Source organism: Narcine bancroftii, chromosome 5 (assembly GCF_036971445.1).
Source record: "Narcine bancroftii isolate sNarBan1 chromosome 5, sNarBan1.hap1, whole genome shotgun sequence".
In the NCBI taxonomy this organism is placed as follows: domain Eukaryota; kingdom Metazoa; phylum Chordata; class Chondrichthyes; order Torpediniformes; family Narcinidae; genus Narcine; species Narcine bancroftii.
This window is the reverse complement of record NC_091473.1, coordinates 153392835-153420593: the sequence shown is the minus strand read 5'-3', so window position 1 is coordinate 153420593 and position 27759 is coordinate 153392835. Positions and strand designations below refer to the sequence as shown.

The following is a 27759-nucleotide window of genomic DNA, read 5'->3' as shown; positions in this document are numbered from 1 at the left end:
CTGAGTTACAGGGAAAGGTTAAACAGGTTAGGACTTTATTCCCTGGAGCTTAGAAGAACGAGGGGAGATTTGATCAAGGTATTTAAAATTATGAGGGGGATAGATGGTAAATGTAGGCAGGCTTTTTCCACTGAGGGTGGGTGAGATACAAACCAGAGGTTAAGGGTGAATGGTGAAAAGTTTAGAGGGAACATGAGGGGGAATTTCTTCATACAGAGAGTAGTGGGAGCGTGGAACAAGCTGCCAGCTGAAGTGGTGAATGTGGGCTCAATTTTAACATTGAAGAGGAATTTGGGGAGGTCCATGGATTGGAGGGCTATGGACTGGGTGCAGGTCAGTGCGTCTAGGCAGAAAAGGGTTCAGCAGAGACTAGGAGGGCTGAAGGGCCTGTTTCTGTACTTTAATGTTCTATTTATTAATATTTAATGTGTACTAGACATGTAGGCTCTGTTGTTGAGTCTGTATGTGTGCTTGCACGGCTTTTGCGCCATGGGCCAGAGAATAGGGTTCTTTCGGGTGGTACTGTTACCACTGGGTGATAATAAACTCTATCTACCCTTCTGCTCCCTGTTGATTCTCTCCCCTCACCTTAAACCAATGTCCCATGGTTACCCACTCCAAAACACTCCTAAGATTTCTTCTTGGGCGCAGATTTAATTTTGAGGCGAATGGAGGAGAGATTTTTCACACTGAGGAGCAGCCCAGGCAAAGCTGGATGGTGATGGGGGCATGGAATAAAGGTGTGAGATGGGGAGGGCACTAATTCCACATCATTGACTCCTGGATATCTGCTGTTGGACGCACGAAGTACAGCAGTGACACTGGTGGGTATCCTCGTCTCACTTCACCCTACCATTGGAGGAATGACCCCTTGTATACAATCCCAGCAATCTCCACCCAAGGCAACACCAATATCAAACTCTAATTTCCAGTTACCACCTCCATGCCCATTTCCTCACTTTCACTCAATCCTCTGGCTCCTTCCCTCCCCCTGACTGTCACCTACACCTCCATCCTCCAGCTCCCACCACGTTCCTCCTATCACAGCATCTCAGCCCCTGCCCTCCTCACCTCTCAGCTTCTTCCCCTACCCGTCAACCACTGGCTTGTCCCTTTCCCCCTACCTGGAAGTTTGCGTCATTTTCTTTGGCAACCTGGTGAGGAGCTCAACTCACTATTGCTTTCCATGGATGCTGTCTGACTCGCTGAGGTCCCCAGCACATTTGGGTGTTTACACCATGTAACTGGGTGTTACATTCACAGTGCAGGTGACCTGCAAAATGTGCTCCCTTAGGTGAGAGGTCTTGGTACAGCCTTGTGAACTGGACACAGCTAGAACATTGTGTACTGTTCTGGTCTCCACACTACGGATGTGATCTCTGAGCAGGTTCAACATGAGGCTTCCTGGAATGGAGTGTTTCAGATTGGGGAGGGACTGGGTAAGATGGACGTTTCTCTTGGAGTAGGAGAGGCTGAGGGAGGATCCAAGAGCTCTAGGATGGATTTGGAGTGAGGGTCATATTTAGAGGGGCTCTTTGGAAGCTTCCTTTGCCCCAAAGGACATTGGAATGAGCCTGAGTGGGGAAGTAGAGGGAGAGATTCTGGAGTTGAGGCAGTGGCACCACCTGGTGTTTCTCTGAGAATGATTTGCAAGATTCCAGCATCAGTCAGACAGGGACATTACACAGTTAGAGCTCTATAAAAGATTAACTTGTAGAACACGACATCAGTTGTTGACAGCGTGGACAACTGGGTGTGGTGAAAACAGAGTCCAGACATGTCCGGGATTTTTGGCATTCTCTTCAACCCCGACAGTCTCTCTCTTCTCGCAGAGACATTGGACGTGATGTTTTAGCTCCGCTCCTCTCTCCACAGATGCTGCTTGACCTGAATGCTCCAGCATTCATCAGTGAATTTGATCCCTGGTTAATGGGTGTCCTTTCTCATCTTGACCAAAGTCTAAAACAAGTGCTGAGGGAGCTTGAACACTAATTTGTTCTTGTTCCTGCAGATAATGCAAACACAGTTTTCCCAAGACAACAATCCTGATGCACAGACACTCCAGAGGCTAGCAGACAAGACCGGACTGAGCCGTCGTGTTATACAAGTGAGCCCTTTTTGCAAAAATTCCCCCATTTAGAGTTTGTTGGGGTTAATAACTTGAATGTTGCTCAAGTTCATCCTTCTGGAACCCAAGAGTTTCTGTGAGTTGTCCACACATTAGTGGTGCAGGAATCGGCTATGTATTGGTTTGTCCTTCCAGAAATGAGATGACGCACAGGATCCAGATGCAGGAGGTCTGCACTGTTTGGGTGAGATGTTCATCTGGGGCTTGTCTGCTCCAGGCAGTGAATGCATGTTCTTGTAGAGCCAATTCTCCTGTTTCCTTGACTTCTCTTTCTTCCCCCCCACCCATCTGAGTAAATAGACATAGTCATAGTCCCCAGTCTCAATAAAAGTGACCCAACCTGAAATATTGACCATTTGCAATCAAATGAGAGGATCTCTGAGCATGACCTCCTGCATTCTACAGTCCAGGTCCAGATTCCCGTCCCACCAAGCTGGAGTTGTCCATGCTACTGAACCGCCCTCGTTCCTTCAGAACACAATATCTTGGAAGGTTGGAGTCCTGTGAATGGGGTAACTCTAAGTTGGGACAGCTTAGTGTTCTGTGCACAGGGTCCATTTGGCCCTCCCTGGCTAGAAGACTATAATCTTCCACACACATTCTATATTGTTGCTTCCTAGATATTCCCCATGCTGATAAGTTGGTCAGCTCACCTCCCAGATGAGAACCAGCCAGGACTGACCTCTTCAACTTGCTGATTGCGCTGAATCCTACCACTTTCCAGAAACACTTTCTGCTCATTTTCCTCAGTTCCTGCTGTCCCAGTGGGAGTTCAGTGAGTGAAGCCTCTTTTACCACCATCCTTGCAACATCCTGTTGGTTAATGCCTCTAGAATAGTCCCAATTGTATATTAAGACCTCTCAGATTCCCTGTCCTGAACAGTTGTGTATTTGCTCCCCTGTGCACCTCTGCCCTTACTGTCACACCACCTCCTCTTTGGTATCGGCACAACAACTTTGAGGGTACAGGTTTAAAGTGAGGGGTTTGGAGGGATGTGAAGAATTTCATAGTGGGACAAGGATCTGGTGGGTGGTGGAGACAGACACTTGGACAATTTGTGTCTGGCTGATCCAAGGACACGGTAATGGGCTGGATTGTTGCTGTGGGCCAAATGGCTTTTAGTGCTGTCTAAAAATTTTTTTAATTAATATAAATTCAGACAAACAGCACGGTAACAGGCCCTTCCAGCCCATAAGCAAGCCCGTGCCGCCCAATAACATCCAATTGACCTACACCCCTGGTACATTTCGAATGGTGGGAGGAAACGACCCCCTGGGGAAAACCCATGCAGACACGGAGAATGTGCAAACTCCTTACAGCGTGGGATTCGAACTCTGGTTGCTGGTGTTGTAACAGTTTTGTGTTAGCCACTATGGTAACTGTGCTGCCCTTAAAAAAAAAAGTGATGGAATGAGCTGGTTCCAGACCTTGCTGAGGCTAAATGTACTTCTGTATGCATCCACGTTTTCTGAAAATCCAACATGATATTCCAGGTTTGGTTTCAGAACTGCAGGGCTCGTCACAAGAAGCATGTGAGCCCTGGTCACCTGTCGGGAACCCCGGTGGCAGGAGCTCACCAGGAGAACCTCTCGTCGCCCATGCTGGACGAAATGGCTTACCTGGCCAGTGTCACGCCTGATGGACAGATGTTGAGCAGCCTGCACACCTACATGGATTGTAAGTTTACTGAGGCTAAGCTGCCATTATGCACCCACTCTCAGCTGGCAGGTGTGGGCTTCTAGTCACTTTCCTGGAGATGATCCTGAGACCTGTACTAGATATTCTACAGTGTGACAGACCTGCCTATTGATGTGTTGAGCAGGACAGTCTGCAGATGGTAGGGTTGAGTGCAGTACCTAAAATTGTTGGAAATGTATACCTGATGATGGACCCAAACTGGAAATGCTGGTTACTCTCCTTCCTGTGGATGCTGTGTGACCTGCTGAGTCTCTCCAGCATGTTTTTGTACTAAGCTGAGGTGTTATTTATTTAGGACCAGAAGAGACAGGAGCAGAAATGGGCTATTCGGCGAATCGAGTATGCCCCACCATTTAGTCATGAGCCGATCCATTTTCCCAGTCAGCCTCACTGCCTGGCCTTCTTGCCATAAACCTTTGATGCCCTGGTTAATTAAGAACCTATCAATCTCTGGCTGATTGGTCAGCATTTATTAATTTGGGGAGTGATTTATTCTACTTGCCAAAATATTTGCAATGTTTTTGTAATCCACATTTAATAAAGGTATTGGTCAATATGATACAGGTTTTAAGGAATCTCTTTTATTGGTATCAGTGATTATTGCTATTGGAAAAGATTCAGGTGGCATATGTGTTGCATATGATTTAACATTTCCATAAAGATTGGGGTAAATAAAATCTTTAAATTCTTTGTAAAATTCAGATGGAAAACCATCTTCCCCCAGAGATTTATTACTTTGCAATGTACTCATTGGTTCTTTTACTTCCAATCATTTAGTATTTAGTTCCATCTGTGCTTCCAAACATTAGGTTGGTAAATTTATGTGATAAATACTTATCAATTTTATAATCTTTTAAAGATTCTGAACTAATTCAGAATATTTTTAAAAGATTCCTTTATATCTTAAGGTTTATAACTGATAGTATTAGATTCTTTCCAAATAGCATTTATTGTTCTTGAAGTTTGTTCTGTTTTTTATTTTTCCAGACTTACGAAATCCAATAAACAAAGTACATGTGCATCCCCAAAGTCTGTACTTGTCCTAACCCCCTGTCCCACCCACCCACAGTGAATGCATTCCAAAAATCCATCTCGATCCCACTCATCATGGGGCCATGACCCCTATCGAGACCTGTAATAGAAAAAAAAACAAAATCACAATGGCAACACCTTTCAAAGAAAACACTAAGAAATGAAATAAAAGAAAAGTAAACCTAGGGACCTGAAAAAGCTTGTTCTGTTTTTAATTGCCTCACTAATATTCTGTGATCTTTCACCCAATTCATAATATCTTTGTTTAGTTCTTGTTATTGCTTTTTCTGTTCTACTGGTCTGCAAAGTATTGGAGTTCCTTATTAACTAATTCTCTACATCTATTTTTCAAACTTCTTGTTTGTAAACTTTTTCCATAACTTTTTTTTAATTGATCTATTTCCCTCTTTTTATTTTGGAAGTAAAACTTATTTGTCCTCTTAAATAAGCTTTCAATGCATCCCATATCACAAACTTTTACCTAATTTAAATTAGTGTCACAGTATAATTGAATTTGTGTTCTTACAAAATCACGGAAATTTGATCTCTTTAGCAGTAGTGTTTAACCTCCATCGGTACACCGATCTTTTTCAGGCATTTCGATCTGCATTAATAATGGTGAATGATCTGACAAAATTCTTGCTTTATATTCCACATTAATTATTCTACCTTGAAGTTCTGCTGAAAGTAAGAAAAAAATCATATGTAGAATAGGAATTGTGCCTGTTTGAATAAAGAGTCGTCTTTCTCTGTGGGTGCAACTCTCCTCCACATATGTATTAACTGCTGATAATGTAGCAAGACTCGAAATGTACTTTTTTTGCTACTTTCAAATGAAAGGATACTTATGAGATGAATTAGGATCTGAAAGATTATTAACCCCATGTATTCTTCTTTGGCTTGGCTTCACGGACGAAGATTTATGGAGGGGTAATGTCCACGTCAGCTGCGGCTCCTTTGTGGCTGACAAGTCCGATGCGGGACAGGCAGACACGGCTGCAGCGGTTGCAGGGGAAAATTGGTTGGTTGGGGTTGGGTGTTGGGTTTTTCCTCCTTTGTCTTTTGTCAGTGAGGTGGGCTCTGCGGTCTTCTTCAAAGGAGGTTGCTGCCCGCCGAACTGTGAGGCGCCAAGATGCATGGTTTGAGGCGATATCAGCCCACTGGCGGTGGTCAATGTGGCAGGCACCAAGAGATTTCTTTAGGCAGTCCTTGTACCTCTTTGGTGCACCTCTGACACGATGGCCAGTGGAGAGCATGCCATATAACACGATCTTGGGAAGGCGATGGTCCTCCATTCTGGAGACGTGACCTACCCAGCGCAGTTGGATCTTCAACAGCGTGGATTCGATGCTGTTGGCCTCTGCCATCTCGAGTACTTCGATGTTGGAGATGAAGTCGCTCCAATGAATGTTGAGGATGGAGCGGAGGCAACGCTGGTGGAAGCGTTCTAGGAGCCGTAGGTGATGCCGGTAGAGGACCCATGATTCGGAGCCGAACATTTAGTGAAGTGGAAATTCTCATTAGATGAGGAAATGTACAAAAATTTACTTCTGTGCTGTACCTAAATCTGGGCTTTACAGAGCAAAAATGGGAACATGATTTGAATATAATCAGATATTTGTCGAGACTGAATGACTAATATATAGATTGATACAATATAATTTTGTGCATCAATTGTACATGAGACTCTGAAAGTTGCATAAAATAAAATCAGATTTATCAAATGAGTGTTTGGGGTACGGTGAAGAGAAGGTACTTCTCTGCACTCCACATGGTTGTGTCCAAAGGTGAGATTTTTTTGGATAGAAGTACGGAAGCTTTTGAATCAAATTACTGGTATATATCTACAAAATCCTGATTTTTGTTTTAATTTTTATTAGGGAATATCGAAGGAATGAGGCCTAAACTGAAATTGTCATCAAGTCAAAAGGAATTTGTTAAAACTGTGTTGGCAGCAGCAAGAAAATGCACTACAGTTACTGGGAAATCAGATTCCCATTTAGAAATCGATAGACCTTAGACAGAAAAATTACATAGTTTGAGAAATAGTGTGTACTTCTGCAAATTTAGCACTCATAGATGCAAAAGAGAGGTGTAAACATTTAATATTGTCCATTCGTTGAAACCTGCAGTAACACTCTCAACGAATAAGGATGCTAAATATCGGATGAATCCTGCTGCAATCTCTCCAAGAACAATCCGTGAACTTTTCAATGTTACCGTATAATCTGAGAATACGTAAACAAGGTTTCTCATTGTTTTAGGGGGTCGGGGTTAGGGTGGGATTGTTGAGGAGAGGGGAATATAATCGACATCTTGTAGTTAGAATCAATATACTTGAATATGGCGAATGCACAAAGATGAAAAGTTCAAAAATAAAGTATTTTTTAAAAAATCCATCTCTGCCTTAAATACACTCAATGATCTGGCCTCCACAGGTTCACAGCCCTCTGGCTGAAGAAATTCCTCAACATCTCTGTTCTAAGGGCCCTCTTGTCTGAGACTCTCCCACTGTGGCCGTGGGTGCTTTGAAGGTAGTTCCTTTTGGATAGAGGAGCCATCTTCTGTGAACCAGGAAGCAATCTCCTGCTTCAAGGGATGCCTACCCTGAAGAAGTCCTCTCTTTGAAAGGTTCTGTGCAAGTCTCTCCATTTTCCCAGTCAGCAATCCCTGCTGCTCTCAAGCTCACCACCTGCCCCTTCCTCCCCCCTCCCCTCCCCTTTTTGTTCAGTGCCTGTCTGCTTTTTGCTCATGCCTTGAGAAAGTGCTCAGGCCTGAAATGCTGGCTAACCTGTACTTTCGATAGATGCAGCTGTGGAGGCCAGGTTGTCGGGTGTATTTGAGGCAGAGATTGATGGGCATCTGAATAACTGAGGGTAATGGAGAGAAGGCAGGGGAGATGGGCTAATGGGAGAGCGGACTGGCTCATGATTAAATGGCATAGTGGACTCAATGGACCGAAGGGCCTGATGCTCTTGTAATGGTCTTGTCCCCTGTGATCAGCAAAGTTTCTTCAGCATGCTTGTGTTGCGCTTCAGAATCTTTCTGGTAGATTTGCTTCCAATCACAAGATTTCAAAAGCAAATGACTGGAAATGATCTGCAGGCTGGGTGGTATGTGTGGGGAGGGATATGGTGAATGTCTGTGTCAAACAGCCATGGGCAAAGGGTCTTCAGACTGAACCACATCACATGGATTGTAAGGAGTAAAACCAGAAAGTCTGCAGACACCGTGCTTGAAGTAAAAACAACGCTGGAGAAACTCGGCAGGTCAAACAGAGACCTTTTCTGCAGCAGGTAAAGATACAGAACCAATGTTGATGAAGGGCTCAAGCCCGGAACGTTAGTTATGTGTAAAGGACACTGTTTGACCTGCTGAGTTTCTCCAGCATTATTTTCTCCTGGATCGTGTCTATGGAGAAGTAATGGTTTTCACGCTGTTTTGCTTATGGAGATGCTGTTGATTCTTTAGTGAGTTTAGTGACATTGTTTTAATTGTTTTTGATGGTTCAGTGTTGTCAGTTGAAGCAGGAGAGAGAGGAGCAGACAAAACCTTGGCTGCCCTCATTGAGGGGTTTTATTTAAAGACCATCTTTGAGCAAAGTTTCACCAGTAGTTGCAAATGGCGTGGCTCCTTGTACACAATTCCCTTGTGGTCTAGTAAGCAAGCCTGCTTTGACTGACTGAAGATGAGCCTGCTGCTGTCTGAAAGGATTAAATCCTGTTTGCGTGACACTCTGTCAGCTCCTGTCTCTCTGGGGGTGGATGACTCAGTCCTTTTGTGTTCTTTCATTCAGTCGTGTTACCGGATCAGCTGAGAGCTGAGTAGCTTACACCTGTTTACCTGCCTGAATTGCTGTGGGACATGATGCAATTGGAACGTGCTGAAATATTCTGCTTCAGTTCTGGCCTGGTCAGTGAGTGATAGACCAGTAAGCTTGATGAGCAAATCCCCAGCCTTGTTTACCTTCATTGAAGAGAGGCCTTTCGACTGTCTAGTCATGGAAGGACTTTGCGATTGGCCGCTGTCTTTTTTCTGTAATGGGTTTGCAGAGGAAGTTCGCACAAACTGACCTGGTCATCTGTTTGTGAGGGAGAAACTTCCCATTCTCTGAAACAGTGACCTGGAGTCCATAATTGAAGTGAGCCAGTGAATCCAAGTTCTGACTCGCGCCGTTTCCTGGACGCACACCCTCCCACTCAAACTGGTAGCAGGCATGGGGAGGCCCACCTCACACAAGTTCCCCTTCATGTCACACACCATCCTGACTTGAAAATGTTCCACTGTTCTTTCAGCATTGCGGGATCTAAATCCTGCAACGTCTAACAGCAACACCAATAGTGGTTCAAGTTTACTGTCATTTGATTGTACAACCCGACGAAACAGTGTTCTCCGGTCCTCGGTGCAAGACACACAACCCAACATAACACACATACAGACAAACGTTACATATGCAGAAGAATGTACATAAAAATAAATAGTTTAATAAATCACATCGGAGGGTTAGTGTTAAAGGTTCCATTATTGGAATGTAATACTACAATTAGAATGTAACATGCATAAAATTCTTTAACTTTGTCCACCATTTTGACCAGTGCCCCTCCCAAAAATAAGGCCCGAGTGAGGAACAAACTCACAACCCCTGGTTTATTAAAACCAATGTACTAACCGCTGAGCTATCAGAGCCTCTGTGCTTCAATAAGGTAGGCTTGTCACTACCTGAGTGAAGTTGAGAGTAATGAGCACTGGCCTTTCCCCCTCTTGAAGTCTCAACAATTTAAAAATTGTATTTGCATTTGAGCATTACCAAGTTGTTCTCATTTCTCCTACAGCTCACTCACCATCTCTGGGGCTCCAAACTCTCCCCTCCTGTGTGATGACAGAGGTGCCTACAAGACCTGTTTGAATCCTATTGAACTTTCAGCTTGGAAGATTGCGACATTTTGGACAACTTCCTCCAGCGAGCCGGAGATGAGGAAATCACCAGTCTCCGAATGTTTATTTATTGGTGTTTAGTACAGCACTTTGATTAATACTTGGTTACAAGCATGCCAAATGTTTACAGTCTTGACTGTTTCACTTGCTAATATTACTAAGTTATTGTTGTGGAATGCATAATCTGTTTTTGTACGGTTGAACAAAATGAGCTTCTGCCGGAAGTTCTGCTTTATGCCTGCTTCAGAATTTCATTTGGCATCTTTTGCATTCTGGACCTTAGAGAAAATAAACATTTGCTATGGTTGTTTCTAGTTGAGTCTTGTTCAATAGAATTTGTGTTGCACAGATTCTACTTGTCCTTGATGTCAAAACAGCTCTCCACCCGGGGTGGAGGGGAGAGGTGCAGGGATTGAAGGAACAGGAGAGTATTTTGTGGTTGGTGTGGAGATTCTGCAGTAAAGCTACATCTGGGTGTCTGAGAGTTGATAGAATCTCTCTCAGCCCCCTCCATTATGATTTTGAGGATGGTGATTTATTGAACCCTTGCCTCCCTCTGCTTGGCTTTGGGTCACTTACCTGTCGCTCTGGACTTTTTACTGACACTGGGCATTTTTTGACTCTTGTTTCCTTCCACCTCGTCCTGTAGCCTTGAGCTGGGCAGTTGAGCCATTAAAAGAAACCCTTTGGAAATGGTTCTGCACATTCAGATAAAACAGGCCCTTCCCTTCAGCCCACCATGAACCTCCTAACTACACTAAACACGTGCATTGATTTCACACCCTGCCCTGCACATTGCCCGTCAGTCCCACTTCAATCTTGTTCCTGCCCTCCTCCACTGACTTCTCATTCCAGACCCCAACTACTGTGGGGGGGGAGAAGATGTACCCCCTCAGATCCCACTTCAACCTCCTCATCTTAAACTAATGCCTGCTGGTTTTAGACAATAATACTATGAAAAACACACCAGCTATATTCCCTTTCTGTATTCCATAATGTTTGGATACCTAGAAAGTTACAATACAGTGCAGGCCCTTCAGCCCACGATAGTGTTGCCCCATATAAACCTACTCCACAATAATCCAACCCTTCCCTTGCTCCCATAACCCTCTTTCATCCATGTGCCTGTCTTTCTTCAGACAGCTTCCACCATCACCCTGGCAATGTGTTCCAGGTGCCCACCACTCTGAATGATTTTTTTTCTAAACTTGCCCCTGACATTTCCCCTGAATTTCCCTCCTCTCACCTTAAACTGAAGTTCTCTTGTTTTGACCATTGCCACCCTGGACACAAGGTACTGGCTGTCCGCCCTATCTAAACCTCTTGTAGTTTTGTATACATCGTGGTCCTCCATTAGTGAACTTGACCCTAGGTTGGAGACTGGATCTGTTTTCCTGGAGTAGTCACCACACTGTTCAGACCACTATTTGGGGCAAATCCCAACCGGTGTGGAGATTGAATTCTGGTTGTTGCAGAGACCCACCTGGCTGACTGATGTCCTTTGGGTCAGGAAGTCTGGTGCAGGATGACTCCAGGCCTCACAGTGTGGTTGGTTCCTGTGACCCAAATCCCTCAATATTACCTGCCACTACTTAAAGCATTGAATTAAACTGGTCACAGAGGAATTAGGGGATATGGGGAGAAGGCAGGTAGGTGGAGTTAGGTCATAAATTAGATCAGCCATGATCGTATTGAATGGCGGAGCAGGCTCGATGGGCTATTTTTGGCCTACTCCTCTTCCTACTTCCTATGTTCCACAGGAGGAAACAGGCCTTTTGGCCCAACTTGTCCATGTAGACTAAAATAACCCACACTCATTTGCCCCAAATCCTGTCTAAACCCATCTCATCCATGTAACCATTGAAATGTTTCTTAAACATTGTAATAATGTCTGCCTCAACCACTTTCTCTCATAGCCTGCTCCACACACTTGCCACACTTTTATCACCTTCAGGTTCCTTTTAAGTTTTTTTCCCCACCTTCACCTTAAACCTATGCCCTCTGGTTAAAAGACTCTGCATTTACCTGATCTATTCCTCTCATGGTTTTGTACACCACCATGAGATCATCCCTTATTGTCCAGCGCTCCAAAGAGTAAACCCCCAGCCTGCTCAACCTCTCCCTGTAGCTCAGGCCCCTGAGTCCTGGCAATATTCTTGTAATCAGGTGGTTCTCAACCTTTTTCTTTCCACTCACATCCCACTTTAAGTAATCCCTATGTCATCGGTGCCCTGTCATTAGTAAGGGATTGCTTAAGGTGGGATGTGGGTGGGAAGGGAAGGTTGAGAATCACTGCTCTAGACCCAATTGTTACTGAAATATTTTACTTGAGAAAAGCGGTCATTGGCCCATTTCCTTTGGAGTTCTGAAACCGTGCACATGACGAGTCAATGAGGGATGATTAAAACAGCGGTTTTCAAATTTTCTTTCCACCCGTATCCCACCTTACTAGTCACAGAGCCCCGATAGCAGAGGGATTACTTAAAGTGGGATGTGAGTGGGAAGATAAAGGTTGAGAACCGCTGGGCTAAACCTGCTCTGCACTGTCTCCAGTTCGATGACATGTTTGCTGAAGCGCAATGACCAAAACAGATTGCAAATCTCCGAATGGGACCTCTGTAATGTCTGTGTGTGTACATCGACAGCTTCTGTCAGATGATACAGTGTGGACAACCTCACTGGAGACAGGGAATGTGGTTTAGCAGGCTGGTTACTAAGGTATGACAAGAGGTGGGTCACCACCACTAAGGAGTATGTACAGGTGGGCATCCCCAGGGGTCAGGTACAATGATGGGAGAATGGCCTTCCAATAGTGGCCAAATACAAGCATTAGTGGGGGGAGCAGATAGACAATTTTGTGGCTCAGATTGAGACTCCAACGTGGTCTGTTGCCTCCCTGATGCCAAAGTCAGGGAAGTCTTGGATTGCAAACTGAACTTTGTGAAGGGGAGTGAGATACCACACCAGGCAGGAGCCTCAGACAAGCCTGGCATATACCAACCTGCCAAACGGAAGGGACAGGAATGCAGGCATCCATGCATTCTGCACACTGAACAAAGGTCACCCAAACCCATAGTTACCCCCAATGACATCAGATCTGCTGCCTCCAAACTGAACTCTTGGAAAGTTGGTGGCCTAGAAGCACCCTGGACATGTCTAGGGAGCCTGCATGGAGCAGCTGGTGGAGTTATTCAAATTGGTTGGCCCATAGAAGACCGAGTCATGGCGGAAGGCTGTAACCAGCAGTGTTCTGCAGGGATTGGAGTCAGAACCCCCGATGTTTGTGATTAATGTAAAATATTGGATGAAAAGATCGGTTTGTTGGTTAGTTTGTACGCAGATGATATAAATATTGAAGTTGTGGACAGTGTAGAAGGTTATCAAAGAATGTGACAGGATATAGATCAGTTCTAGATATGGGCAGAAAAATGGCATGGCAGGTGGACTTTAATCCAGACAAATGTAAGGGGTTGCACTTGTAATTTAATTTATACATACATCTCAGTAACGGGCCCTTTTAGCCCACAAGCCCATGCTGCCCACAAATAAACCCAATTAACCTTCACCCCCATACTTTGGAGGTCAAATGTGCAGTGAACTGGAATTCACTGTCTGTGTGTTGTCCAGAAGGCTGGCCCCTCCCCGACTCCACCCTCCCCCACCCCAATACAAACCTTGGTTTTCCCTCCTTACCTCAGATTCACCTGAGACTATTGTATCTACCAGCCATTGATTGTAAGCTATTAAAAGCATTTTTGTACTCCTCACATCTCTCAGTGCATTCAGTTACGTTACAATTTTAATAGCTTAACTTTGAAGTGGGGTGGAAGCCCTGCTGAAGCCAGGGATGTTCCAGATCGACCCTCTGTCCCCCAGAGGTCCCGGAGGAATTCGCCTACTGGCTGAGGGCTTCCAGTCCTACCTGACGGTCACACAAGACGTCTTCAACTGAGATGGTCTCCGGAGATCGGCACTTCTCTCTCTCTCGAGCCAGCCCCAAGGGATTCTCTGTCATCAGAGACTGTGCTACTTACGAGTCGGCCATAGAAGGCTTGAAGACCCACTACACGAGGCCCCAGAATGATGTCCTGGTGAGGCATTGACTCCTTCAATGTTGGCAGCATCCGGGTGAGTGGCTAGATGATTTGTGTCCTTGAACTGTGGGCCTGACCAGGAAATGTCGCTATGAAGCGGTCACGGCCCAGGTGAGAGAGGAGGATCAAATCCAGGACACCCTCGTGGCAGGAGTGAGGTCGATGTATGTGAGGCAGCAACTGCTGGAATTGGGGAAGAAAGACTTGGCCAGCACCCTGGAGCTGGCAAAAACACCCAAACAGGCCCAACTGGGAACTGACGACCTAACGGACGAAAACAATGCCTTTTCAGAGTACCTGGTCATTTGGGCGCTGGTGACTCCACAGCCCCAGCACTGACCACTGCAGTTATGTGCGACCGGGGAAGCTACTTCTGTTGACAGGCACAGCACCCCCGCGCCCGATGCCCCACGAAGGACTCCGTGTGCGGTGGATGTGGTAAGCAGTGGCACTGGGTGAAGGTCTGCCAGGCTAAAGGGAACCCAAAGAGGGTGACTGCTTGTGCAACCCCCAAATCACTGCTTGACCCGTGCCTGAGTCCCGAAGTGCGGGCCTCAGCCTCTCCATGCTGTTTGCTGCCAGCGTCTTGCTGCGCATCATTGCGGGGCTTGCCACTGGAAGTAAAGCATTGTGGGAAGCCACAGTGGCCATCTTTGCATGCCTCGTGGTTGGCGCCATTTTGTATACCTGCAGGCCAAGAGGAGAGAGTCGACATCAGCATGGGGAATGATGGGGTTTTCTGGAACACTGGCATTGGCCGTCCTGGAATATCACCAATTGAATAACTCAACAACGGAGGTGAAGGTAAATGGACATTTGACTGATTGCTTGGTGGACACTGGCTCCACGGGGAGCTTTATAAACTCTGTGATGGCTCTGCGGTACAACTTGAGTGTACCCAACGGACTATCGTATTTTCCTCGCATCGCACTCGCACTCTGCGATGATCCAGGGGTATTGTTTAGTACATCGAACTGTAAAAGGACGGGAATTCTGTAAGTTCCGATTGTATGTACTGAAGGATTTGTGTTCTCCTGTGTTGCTGGGCCTGGACTTTCTGTGTCACCTTAAAAGCATAACCATGGAGTACTCTGGCCCACTCTCTCCAATCACAGTGTGGAACAGAGGGTCCCAAAAGACGGACGCCACATGTGGTCTCTCCATCCTAAATATTGACTCCCCCCACTGTTTCCGAACCTGACTCCTGATTGCAAACCAAAAGCCGCAAAGAGCAGGTGGATTGGGAATTTATCAGATTCAAGACACAGCAGCTGCTCAAAGAAAAGATCATTGAGGCCAGCAAAGCAACAGGCCATGGAGAGCCCAGGTAGGAGCCGTGAAAGGGAAAAAAAGTCCAGGCTACTGATTGACTAGAGCCAAACAATTAATTCCTTCACACCCCCTCCCTCAAATTTTGAACATGGTAAACAAAATTGCGCAGTATCAGGTCTATTCGCCCATCGGCCTGAAAGCTGCAAACCATCAGTTACCGATCCGATCCAAGGACCACCCTGACACAGCATTTGAGGCAGATGGACAGCTCTATCAGTTCCAGAGGGTCCCTTTTGGTATCACTAACGGGGTCTTAGTCTTCCAGAGAAAGATGGACAAAATAGTCAATGAGTATGGGTTGAAGGCCCCCTTCTCTTATCTCGACAACGTCACCATTTGTGGACACTCTCTCGAAGACCATGACGCCAACCTCGAGGTTTCTCCACACAGCCAAAGCCCTGAATCTCATGTACAACTCCAGTAAGTGCGGGTTGGGGGCGTGGCATGATGGCCTCAGGAGAAGATGTGGAATACACCCCCTCCTGGCAGAACTTTAAAAAAAAAACACATTAAAGTGCTTAAATTGTCTTAAAAAATTACAGATTATATTGTCTTAAAAATTACAGATTATATTGTCTTAAAAATTACAAATTATATTGTCTTAAAAATTACAGATTATATTGTCTTAAAAATTACAGATTATATTGTCTTAAAAATTACAGATTATATTGTCTTAAAAATTACAGATTATATTGTCTTAAAAATTACAGATTATATTGTCTTAAAAATTACAGATTATATTGTCTTAAAAATTACAGATTATATTGTCTTAAAAATTACAGATTATATTGTCTTAAAAATTACAGATTATATTGCTGAAATACCAAACTCTCAATAATGAGGAAAACTAAAGCTACTGCTACAATATCAGAGGAAACTCGATCTACCTTAACAGTGCAACCTGGGGACTTGATTTCTTCTCAGCCCTGACCTCAGCAGCAATCCATCGGTAAGGTCTTTTCCACACCGGCACTGACCTTGTGTACAGTTGCACAAGATGGCACCGATGGGCAGCGTCGATCGACTTCAGAACAAGAAGACCAACTGTGCATGCATTAACTTTCACATACGCGCACAACACCCAAAAAGGCCCAGGCTGCGGGGGGACCCAATCTCCACCGGCCCAGTGGACCTGGGCTGGGGGGGGGGGGGGTCGTTCGTACCCACAGTCGGGGCAAATCAGCTGTTTTCCCGACAGAGGAGGAGGAGGATGTTGTCGAAGTGGAAAAAGAAGAGGACCAATTTCTAACAGAAATAATGGTTTATTTAAAATTTTAATAATTTATTTAATAATTTAATATTAAATAACAGAAATAACTGCTGCTACAGTGTGGGGTGGGCCTGTGGTGAGCCAGGCTTCTTTGCTAAGTCTGATTCTCACCAGTTAGACTTACCTTCTAATGCTGATCTGGCTTTGCAAATAAGTCAAGGTTTCTCTACTATGAATGGTCAATTTGCAGAGAAAGGGGATATAGCAACAATTAAAATGGATGCGGCCAAATGTCTGAAAGCTGTGGATAAAGTTCAGGACAAGTTTAAAAACTTTGAAGAAGAGTTTATTAACTGTAAAGATGATGTTGACTTTTGTAGAGAGTAGATAGGACAGATGGAAGATTCATTTACTGGTTGGGAAATACAAAAGACATTTGATAAAGAAGATTGATGCTTTGGAGAACCAGAGTTGGAGGAACAATGTTAAGATAGTCGGTCTTCTGGAGGATTTTGAGGGACCAGATCCAGTCCAGGTTTTTCAAAAATGGATTCCGGAGGTTTTGGGACCAGTACATTTTCCGACTGGACCGGAGCTGGACAGGGCTCATCGAGCGATACGGAGGAAGCCGTTTCCTGGTCAGGCACCATGGTCTATTATGATGCGTTGTTTGTGTTATCAAGATAGAGATCTGATTTTGAGACTTACGGTGCAGAATGCGAGAAATAATCAGGGGTCTCTGCTTGTTAAAAATAACGATCTTTTTTATGCTGATTTGAGTTAAGCAGTGATTAAATATCGTAAAGGATTTAATTCGGCTAAATTGTCCCTTGGAGGAAAAGTTATAAATTTGCTTTACGTTAAAAATCTTTTATGGAGATTATCAGTCTCAATTTTTTTCGGATGATCCAGAAGCTTTGGAGTTTGCTAATTCTTTACATGACAATAAGCAGGGTCAAATTTCAAATAAAGTTTCTCAGCAGCTTGTTGTTATTCTGAAGGCGGAAGAATGGTAAACGAGAGATGGAATCTCAGCAGTTGATTGATATTGGTATTGATGATGATCAAGTGAACTGTGTTTTGGAAGAAGCGTTTCACACTTGAGATGATTTTCTGTATTATTTTTGATTGGTCTGTTTGTGGGGGGAGGGAGGTGGTCCAACTACAGATCCTTCCAAAGTCATCGGCCACTTTATGGCATCTGTCACTCCTGCATGATTGTTGGAGGTAATACCATTGGGTATTCTTTCTTTTTGTATTGGGGTATTTTTAACGGGGTTTTTCTTTTCTTTCTATCTTTTCTAGAGGAGAACTTTATTTTCTTTGTGTATTATTGTCATGGGGAGGCACTTTGCCATTTATGGTGGGATGATTCTTTGGCTTGGTTTTGCGGACGAAGATTTATGGAGGGGGTAAAAGAATTATTAAATGGCTAATTTTTTACTTTTAATGTTAATGGGCTAAATAACCCTATTAAGAGAAAGAGGATATTGGCTTCTCTTAAAAAATTGAAGGTTGATGTAGCATTTTTGCAGGAAGCTCACTTGACTGATAAAGAGCATCAGAAACTGAAAAGAGATTGGGTTGGGCAGGTTATATCATCTTTTAATTCTAAAGCAAGAGGGGTCGCTATTTCTGATTAATAAGAAGTGAGGACGTTGAACCCGCCTTCCCCCCTTCACCAGTTCAGTGGGATAAACCATATGATTCACTCACTCCAGCAGAACAAGAGGATGCCTGGTTTACTGATGGTAGCAGTGGAAGGCGGTCACTCATTTATCGGAGGAGGGGGTTGGTGGCTCCAGTCAGTTGCTGAGTTGAAGGCGGTCACTTTACCACTAGACTCCCATGATCACCCTCTTCGCCAGTTTACTGATTCCTGGGCTGTGGCTAATGGACTTGTGGTATGGATGCTTGATTGGCAAAAGAACGACTGGCTGATACATGACCGCCCAGTATGGGGAAAACAGTTGTGGCAGCTGTTGTGGAATGCTTCCCATCATCGTGAGATAACCATATATCACGTTGACGCCCATATCAATGTGACGACTAACATGGCACAACATAATGCAGTAGCAGATCAGCTTGTCTCTATCAGCCGCGCCGATACCGTCCCCCTGGCTTGATGGGCACATGAACAGAGTGGCCATTTGGGGGAGAAGGGATCAGCTATGTGGGCCCGTACACATGCTTTACCCGTCCATCAGGATGATGTCCGTAAGGTCATGCGTACATGCCCAGCATGCCAGCTTGTGAAGTTCCGGACCGTTCCTCCTGGTCCGCATGGCCAAATAAGACGGTGTGCTCGCTCAGCTGCAGTCTGGCAAATTGATTACATGCCAGACTGTATGGGTAAATGTTACGTCCTAGTAATGGTTGACACCTTTTCAGGCCTGGTTTTTGCTTTTCCCACCAAGATGGCTGACCAAGCTAGCACTATCCAAGGACTAAACCATTTAATTTCTCGTTATGATGTACCAGAAGAAATTCAGTCTGATAATGGCTCGCACTTCTCCGGGAAGGCAATCTGTGATTGGGCAAATGACAATGGTATCTCATGGGTTCACCATATTCCTTATTACCCGCAGGCTGCCGGGTTAGTTGAACTAATGAATGGCTTACTGAAGGAACAAATTCGTTTATTAACACCACTGGGGACCCAGAAGGGATGGTGCCATGTGCTGCAGCAGGCATTCGACAATTTGAATCATTGCCCTTTGAAGGGAGGTACACCTTTCCACCGACTTCTTCACACTTATGAACTACAGCCTATTCCAGAGGAAAAACAGTCATTGACCCCATTCCTGAGCTAGAGAATGTCGGACAAAAGGTATGGGTGGCACCAGCAGGTAGTGGCCCTCCTGTAAAAGGGGAAATAGTGACACCTGCCCAGGGTAACGCTCGGTGGGTAGCTATTGAGGGACAGGATGATTTAGTCTGGTTAAACACTGAACGCTTACGGTATCGTGAGTGACATGTGTCAGGCTTCTTTGTTCCAGGTTCTCCGTTTTACTCTCCTGGTGATCTGGCTTAACAGCTGCTTTGGTGCCAGCAATTGGATTTGTAATGTCGAGGATGTTCTGAGGGAGTTGCCCATGGCAGAAACGGCCCGATGCATTACACCAAGGAAGTCCTCGCTCACCCGCCTCAAGAGCAGCTTATATGTTATTGCCAGTCTTGGTTCCTATATTTAGTTTGTGGATGGACCAACTGATGGAGTCACCCCCTACTTCTGTGATGGTCGTTTTTGTACCCGCTTTGTATCTTGTAATAACTCTGCACCTCCTGTCACTAAGTGGTGGGAGGATTCCGGTTCTGTGGAGGGTTGGTTGCCTACTTCACCATCAAACATTCCTTCAGGTTTGTCCAATAATTCCTTTCTCCATGTTTCCTATGCGTACGCTCACCGATTGAATATATCTGATTGTTGGATTTGTACCATAGGCCCTTTGCATTCCCATGATCCCCTTTCCTTTCACCTGAAAGGTGGTTGCTACCTGGAAATATTTTGATCCCTCCAAAGGCAGGGTTCACATTGATGTTAATAAGTCTGTGCCTGAGGAGGCGCAGTTCTTTAGTCTAAGTGATATTTTGGGTATTTTTCGAGGATGGCATATTCCTACCCCCCCCCCCCTTATAATATGACTCCCCCCCACTATTTTATTGTTTCCCAACATGTGAAGGGCTCTGTCTGCTTTTGTAAGTTCCCCGACAAGCCTGCCGATGCACTGGGATTCAGTGATTGTCTGGCATATTCCCCTTTTATTTCCAAGCACCCTGTGAACAGGACCTATTGGGTTTGTGGATCTCGCGCCTTTGCCTGGCTACCACTTACCTGGGGTGGTTGCTGCTATTTGGCATACGCTGTCCCCTACCTACACCATATTTCCCATTTACAGGACCATCCCTCGCTTATGCGTATGTCCTCTGTCCTTTGGCATAGACGTGCCCTCTCCGGTGCTGAGATTTTCTTTGCCGCCTTGATCCCAGGTTATGGCGTTATTCGCAATTCCCTGGAGGTTTACAAGTTATATGATCTGATGAGCTCTATTGCCAATGAGACATCCTTTGCCCTTTTGTCTCTCAGCCTTAATGACCTTAATCATGAACTCTCTGCTGTCAGGACAGTGGCTTTACAGAATCGTATGGCCCTGGATTTTCTGTTAGCAAAACAGGGTGGCACGTGTGCTGTTGTCGGTTCTGAATGTTGGTCGTATGTTCCCGATGTATCCACTAATATTTCTGTTATTGTTCAGCATGTTTCAAAATCTGTTCGTATGCTCCAGTGTCTGGGTTTTGTGGCCCACAAGGATAATTTGAGCCTTGGTTGGAATCCTTTTTCATGGTTAACTGGTACATTTGGGGGGTTGGCCACACTATTCTCCGTTGGTAGCTCGCATTATTGTTTATATTTGGGATTCTTGTAGTTTTGTTTTCTCTTTTGTACTCGAATGCTTGTTAGGTCTCGTAAGTAACCAATGTTTATGTCCCGAATACTGATGATGAACGATTTATGGTGGATTCTTTTCTTAATTTGAATCAGGCTTACGATAAAATTATGATAGGAGGTGATTTTAATTGTTGTTTAGATCCATTAATGGATAAATCTCCAAAAATGGTAATGAGAACTAAAATGTCTAAACAGTTGATGGTGTTAATGAAGGAATTGAATTTAGTAAATATATGGAGGAAATTGAATCCAAAAGAAATGAATTTTTCATTTTATTCATTCCGACGTGACTCCTTCTCGAGAATAGATTTGTTTTTAATGTCAGCATAATTGCAAGGTTGAATTATATAACCATATAACCACTTACAGCACAGAACAGGCCAGTTCGGCCCTACTAGTCCATGCCGTAGCAAATCCCCACCCTCCTAGTCACACTGACCAGCACCCGGTCCATACCCCTCTAGTCCCCTCCTATCCATGTAACGATCCAGTCTTTCCTTAAATGTAACCAATGATCCCGCCTCGACCACGTCTGTCGGAAGCTCATTCCACATCCCCACCACCCTCTGCATAAAGAAATTTCCCCTCATGTTCCCCTTATAATTTTCCCCCTTCAATCTTAAACCATGTCCTCTAGTTTCACTCTCCCCCTTAATTGAAAAAGCCTATCCACATTTACTCTGTCTGTCCCTTTTAAAATCTTAAAAACCTCTATCAAGTCCCCTCTCAATCTTCTACGCTCCAGAGAAAAAAGCCCCAGTCTGCACAACCTTTCCCTGTAACTCAGACCCTGAAATCCTGTCAACATTCTCGTGAACATTCTCTGCACTCTCTCTATTTTGTTTATATCTTTCCTATAATTTGGTGACCAAAACTGTACACAGTACTCCAAATTTGGACTCACAAATGCCTTGTACAATTTCATCATAACCTACCTACTCTTGAATTCAATACTCCGATTTATGAAGGCCAACATTCCAAATGCCTTCTTCACCACACCATCTACCTGAGTATCAGCCTTGAGGGTACTATTTGCCATAACTCCTAAATCCCTTTGTTGCTCTGCACTCCTCAATTGTCTATCATTCAATGTATATGACCTATTTAAATTTGCCTTTCCAAAATGTAGCACCTCACATTTATCTGTATTAAATTCCATCAGCCATTTCTCAGCCCACTCCTCCAGCCTTCCTAAATCACCTTTTAATCTATGGTAATCTACCTCACTGTCCACAACACCACCAATCTTTGTGTCATCTGCAAACTTGCTTATCCAATTCTCCACCCCTACATCCAGATCGTTAATATATATAACAAATAACAGTGGACCCAGGACCGAACCCTGAGGAACTCCACTAGTCACTGGCCTCCAATTGGACAAACAATTGTCTACCACTACTCTCTGACACCTTCCATCCAACCACTGCTGAATCCATTTCACTACCTCTTTATTTATACCTAATGCCTCCACCTTTTTTCCTAACCTTCTTTGGGGAACTTTGTCAAAAGCTTTACTAAAGTCCAAATAGACAACATCCATAGCTTTCCCTTCATCAACCTTTTTTGTAACCCCCTCGAAGAACTCAATCAGGTTTGTCAAGCATGATCTACCCCTGACAAAACCATGCTGATTACTCCCTATCAATCCCTGTACCTCCAAAAATTTGTAAATAGCATCCCTCAGAACACTTTCCATCAACTTGCCCACCACAGACGTCAGACTTACAGGCCTATAATTCCCAGGTTTGCATTTGGACCCTTTCTTAAACAGAGGAACCACATGCGCAACCCTCCAATCCTTTGGCACCACCCCCGTGGCCAGTGACATCATAAATATCTCTGTTAATGGCCCCACTATCTGTCCACAAGCCTTCCTGAGTGTCCTAGGGAATATTTTGTCCGGTCCGGGAGATTTATCCACCTTTATCTTTTTTAACGCAGCCATCACTACCTCCTCGGTTATCCTTATATGCTTCATGACCTCCCCACTATTTTTATTTACTTCAACTGGTTCAACATTTTTTTTCCCTAGTGAATACCGAGGCAGAGAAATCATTCAAAATTTCCCCCATTTCCTCAGACATCTCACTCAGCCTACCCTCGCTATCTACAAGGGGTCCAATTTTATCCCTCACTCATCTTTTACTTTTAATGTACTTATAGAAACCCTTTGGATTTATTTTTACTCTGTCTGCCAAAGTCTCTTCATGCCTTTTTTTGCCCTTTCTAATTTATTTCTTAAGATTCCTTCTACACTCCTTGTAGTCCTCCTTCAACTTCTCAGCTCCCTGCTCTTGTACACCTCCCTTTTTCTCCTAACCAAATTTCCAATATTCCTCGAAAACCAAGTCTCCCTATGACTTCCAGCCTTTCCTTTGATCCTCACTGGGACATATCTACTCTGTACCCGCAAAATTTCTTTTTTGAATATCCTCCATTTTTCATTAACATCCTTACCTGAAAAATATCCTGTCCCACTCAATACTCCCCAAATCCTTTCTTATTCCTTCAAAATTTGCTCTTTTCCAATCCAGAACCTCAACTTTAGGCCCCTCCTTGCTCTTCCCTAAAACTACCCTAAAACTAACAGAATTATGATCACTAGACCCAATTGGTTCTCCAACATTAATGTCCGCTATCTGACCTAGCTTGTTCCCTAACAGGAGATCCAGTATTACGCCGTCCCGAGTCGGTTCTTCTACTAACTGATTTAGAAAACAATCCTAAACACATTTAATGAACTCCAGCCCATCCAGCCCTCTAACCGTATGGGTATCCCAATCAATGTGTGGGAAGTTAAATTTCTGAGCTGCAGACAAACCTAGGATTTTGTCTGATCATTCCTTGTTTTTTGATACTTGCAGGTGCTTCGGAGAGGATGGAGAATGTGTACTGGTGGTGTTTTAATTCCTTCTTACTTAAAGATCTGGAGTTTTTAAAATTTATACGAGATCATAGTTAAAGTTTTTGAGATAAATTTAGGTTCAGTTGATTCTAAATTTGTTTTGTGGGATGCTTTGAAAGCTTATTTACAGGGACAACTCATTAGCTATATGGTTAAAATAAAGAAACGACAATTGGCTGAGGCTGATAAGTTGAAGAAGGAGATAGAGATTTTGGAGAAAGATTTATAACATGGTTCAATGGAAGATAAAAAATACAATTAGTAAATTTAAAATTACAGTATAATTTGTTACAAACATAAATTTGAAAGGCTTTTACAGAGGACTAAACAACGGTATTATGAGATAGGGGAGAGAGCTCATCAAGTCTTTGCATGACAGTTACAAACAGAACAAACATCTAGAACAATAAATGCTATTCAGTATCAATCAAAAATTATTTATAAACCTCAGGAAATTAATGATGAGTTTCGGTTTTATGAGACGTTGTATACATCTGAGGAGAGCAGGACAAGGGTGCTACTGAAGATTTTTTAATCTGGTTTAATCTTGCCTTCTTTAAATGATAAGGACGTTAAGGAGTTGGAGGCTTGTTTTACTGTCAATTAATTAACAGTGGCACTTCGAAATATGCCGAGTGGTAAATCTTTAGGCGACGATGGGTTCACTTCGGAATTTTATAAGGAGTTTCAAGATTTACTAGTTCCTTTTGTTGATGGACATTTTAGATCAAGTGGGTAAAATTGAGTCCTTACTGGGCACTTTTTCTAAAGCAATTACTGATATTCTTAAGAAGGACAGGGATCCTTTGAATGCAGGATCATATAAACCTATTTCTTCGTTAAATGTGGATTATAAGATAATAGCCAAGGTTCTGGCTAATAGATTGGAAAAATGTTTACTTGATTTGGTTCATGTGGATCAGGCAGGTTTTATTAAGAATCATTATTTAGCAGATAATGTGGTAAAATTGATTTCTTTAATTAATATTTCTTGGCAACAATCTGACCTACTAATCGTAATTACTTTGGATGCTGAAAAGGCCTTTGATAGAGTTGAATGGAGTTTTTATTTAAGGTCCTGGAAAAGTTTAATTTTGGGCCTCTTTTTTATTGGTTGAGTTAAGGCTTTATATAAAAATCCCACTGTGAGAGTGGTGCCAAATGGTCAGATATCTTCACCTTTTACATTGACTAGATCAGCTAGATAGGGTTGTCCTTTGTTGCCAGCTCTGTTTGCATTGGTTATTGGACCTTTGGCGCAGATGATTAGGCAAGATAGTGTTATTAAAAGTATTGAGGTGAATTCTGATGAATAGAAGATAAACTTGTGTGATAGTACAGATCTATCACCAATGTACATAGTGTATATAGTTACTGTATCTAGACTGTGCTTACAGCGATTGGCTGAGAGCTAAGCCACACCTATTGTTTGGGCCTTAAAGGGTTGTGTCCCTAGCCAGGTCGGATCATTCCGGACTGGTCGGCCACCTGTGAAGAGCTCCGGTCTTTTGCTAATAAAAGCCTTGGTTTGGATCAACAAGTCTTTGGTTCTTTCGACGAGCTCTACAATTTTATTAGCAAAAGGAATTTTTTTTGAAAGGGATAGAGCGTTTAACTCGGCCAGAAAAACTTGATATCGACCCACAGTCAGCTACAGCCTTCAAAGCCTTTAACTTCTGGCTGCTGAACTTTGAAAACTTCCTGAGATTCATTCAGGTAGAGGAGGATAACCAGCGTCTAACAGCATTGCTGTCTATGGTGTCCTTGAGAGTCTACGAGAACATCCAGGATGAGACCACTTACACCGCAGCCATAAAGGTACTGAAAGGACTGTATGATCAACCGGTGAACAGAGTTCATGCCCGGCTCGTGCTTGCGTCGAGGAAGCAACAGCCCGGTGAGTCCAGCAGAGCATATTTACAAGTATTAAAGGCATTGGGCAAGGACTGTAACTGTGTGGACAAAACTGCTGCCGAGATCACAAACGATCTCGTCCGGGATGCCTATGTGGCCGGGCTCAGATCGAATGAAGTGAGGCTGCGCTTGCTCGAACAAGGGGTAGAAAAACTAGAGGACGTGGCCCGGATTGCAATCACAATGGAGGATGCAGCCTTAAAATCCACCGAGCTCTCTTGGGACTGGACCCCTCGTTCTGATGTGAGTAGAGTGCCCTTCTACCCTACCCCTGACGGCCTGTCGGCTGCTGCTACCCTGCCCCGTGCGGAACCGAAATGTTATTTCTGCGGGAGGGACAAGCACAGCAGGTCCCAGTGCCCAGCAAGAAAAGCCAGGTGCCAGAAGTGCCTTAAAAAGGGCCACTTTGCTGCAGTCTGTAGGTCTAAAATGGCCGCCAGCAAACACAGTGCCTCGTGTGAAGCCCAATCGCCGCTTTCCCATTCAAACTCTTCTTCCCCAGAGCTCTCGTCCAATGAGAGCGAGGGCTCCCCTGCACGGCAACGCCTGACGTCACGGAGACGCCGAACCCGGAAGGGGCAGCCCACCGTCGCAACCATGGTGATGGCCTGCCTCTCGCCCCCGTGCGGAACACTTGACACTACAGCCGCTGCTGCCGCCGCCACAGCCACCCCCGGGGCCGACGCTACCGCCGCTGCTGCCGCCGCCACGGACACCCCCGGGGCCGACGCTACCGCCGCTGCTGCCGCCGCCACAGCCACCCCCGGGGCCGACGCTACCGCCGCTGCTGCCACCGCCACAGCCACCCCCGGGGCCGACGCTACCGCCGCTGCTGCCGCCGCCACGGACACCCCCGGGGCCGACGCTACCGCCGCTGCTGCCGCCGCCACGGACACCCCCGGGGCCGACGCTACCGCCGCTGCTGCCGCCGCCACAGCCACCCCCGGGGCCGACGCTACCGCCGCTGCTGCCGCCGCCACGGACACCCCCGGGGCCGACGCTACCGCCGCTGCTGCCACCGCCACAGCCACCCCCGGGGCCGACGCTACCGCCGCTGCTGCCGCCGCCACGGACACCCCCGGGGCCGACGCTACCGCCGCTGCTGCTGCCGCCACAGACACCCCCGGGGCCGACGCTACCGCCGCCGCAGCCACCCCCGCGGCCAACCAGGTGCTCACCCTAGCGTCCATCGCTGACGACCGCCAGGGCCCGACCACCGATCACGAGCAACTACAAACCCCACTACTTACCATTCACCTGCCACAACAGCACTTCCGGGAGGTTCTCCAACCTTCTCCTCGAGCGTTGACTACGTCATCCCGTTGTGTGACGTCATCCCGTTGCGTGACGTCATCGCGCAAAACTCGCCTGTCAACTGCTTCAATAACATTAAACCAGCAATGCTCTCATCCCCTCACCAGAGCAATGGAACTGATTAAAGTGCATGGACACTACACCAATTGCTTATTTGACTCTGGGTCAACTGACAGTTTTATCCAGCCAGATCTGGCCCTCCGTTGGGGACTTGACATTATCCCCACTACCCAGAGGATCTCATTAGCGACGAGGTCGCACTCGACTGGGATAAAGGGGTATTGCATCGCCACGCTGGAAGTACAGGGCGTGACGGTCACCCACTTTAAATTATTCGTCCTTCCCCAATTGTGCGCCCCAGTGTTGCTGGGATTAGACTTCCAGTGTCAGTTCCAAACGGTGTCCCTACACTTTGGGGGACCCCACGCCCCCCTCTCGGTCTGCCATCGCCCCACTCCCGAAGCACCCGAGCAACCCGCCCCCGTGCCCCGGGGCCAATCCTGTGGCCTTTCCACACTCCGGATTGCCCCGCCAGCACTCTTCGCAAACCTCACCCCTGGCTGGAAGCCTGTGGCCACCAAAAGTCGGCAATATAGTTACGAAAACAGGCAATTCATTAGGAGTGAGGTGCGTAGATTGCTGGATGAGGGCATCATCGAACCCAGTTCAAGCCCCTGGAGAGCCCAGGTGGTGGTTGTCAAGAATGGGGAAAAACTACGGATGGTGGTCGACTATAGCCAGACCAT

At 45.3% G+C, this 27759-nt stretch overlaps 1 protein-coding gene across 11 annotated transcripts in view; it reads left to right on the top strand.

The window, feature by feature from the left end:
- lhx8a (LIM homeobox 8a) overlaps positions 1–13561 on the top strand; it is a 53403-nt gene extending 39842 nt beyond the window's left edge. For 9 of the 11 annotated variants that reach the window (XM_069939418.1, XM_069939411.1, XM_069939417.1 and 6 more), the window contains 3 exons: positions 2012–2107; positions 3623–3806; positions 9692–13561. In XM_069939418.1, the coding sequence (XP_069795519.1) occupies positions 2012–2107; positions 3623–3806; positions 9692–9765 (354 nt within the window). In that variant the 3' untranslated portion in view covers positions 9766–13561. Of the gene's footprint in view, positions 1–2011; positions 2108–2748; positions 3031–3622; positions 3807–9691 lie in introns of those variants that run through there. The other 2 variants (XM_069939412.1, XM_069939422.1) reach the window with 2 other exon arrangements.
- The last annotated feature ends 14198 nt before the right edge of the window (positions 13562–27759 follow it).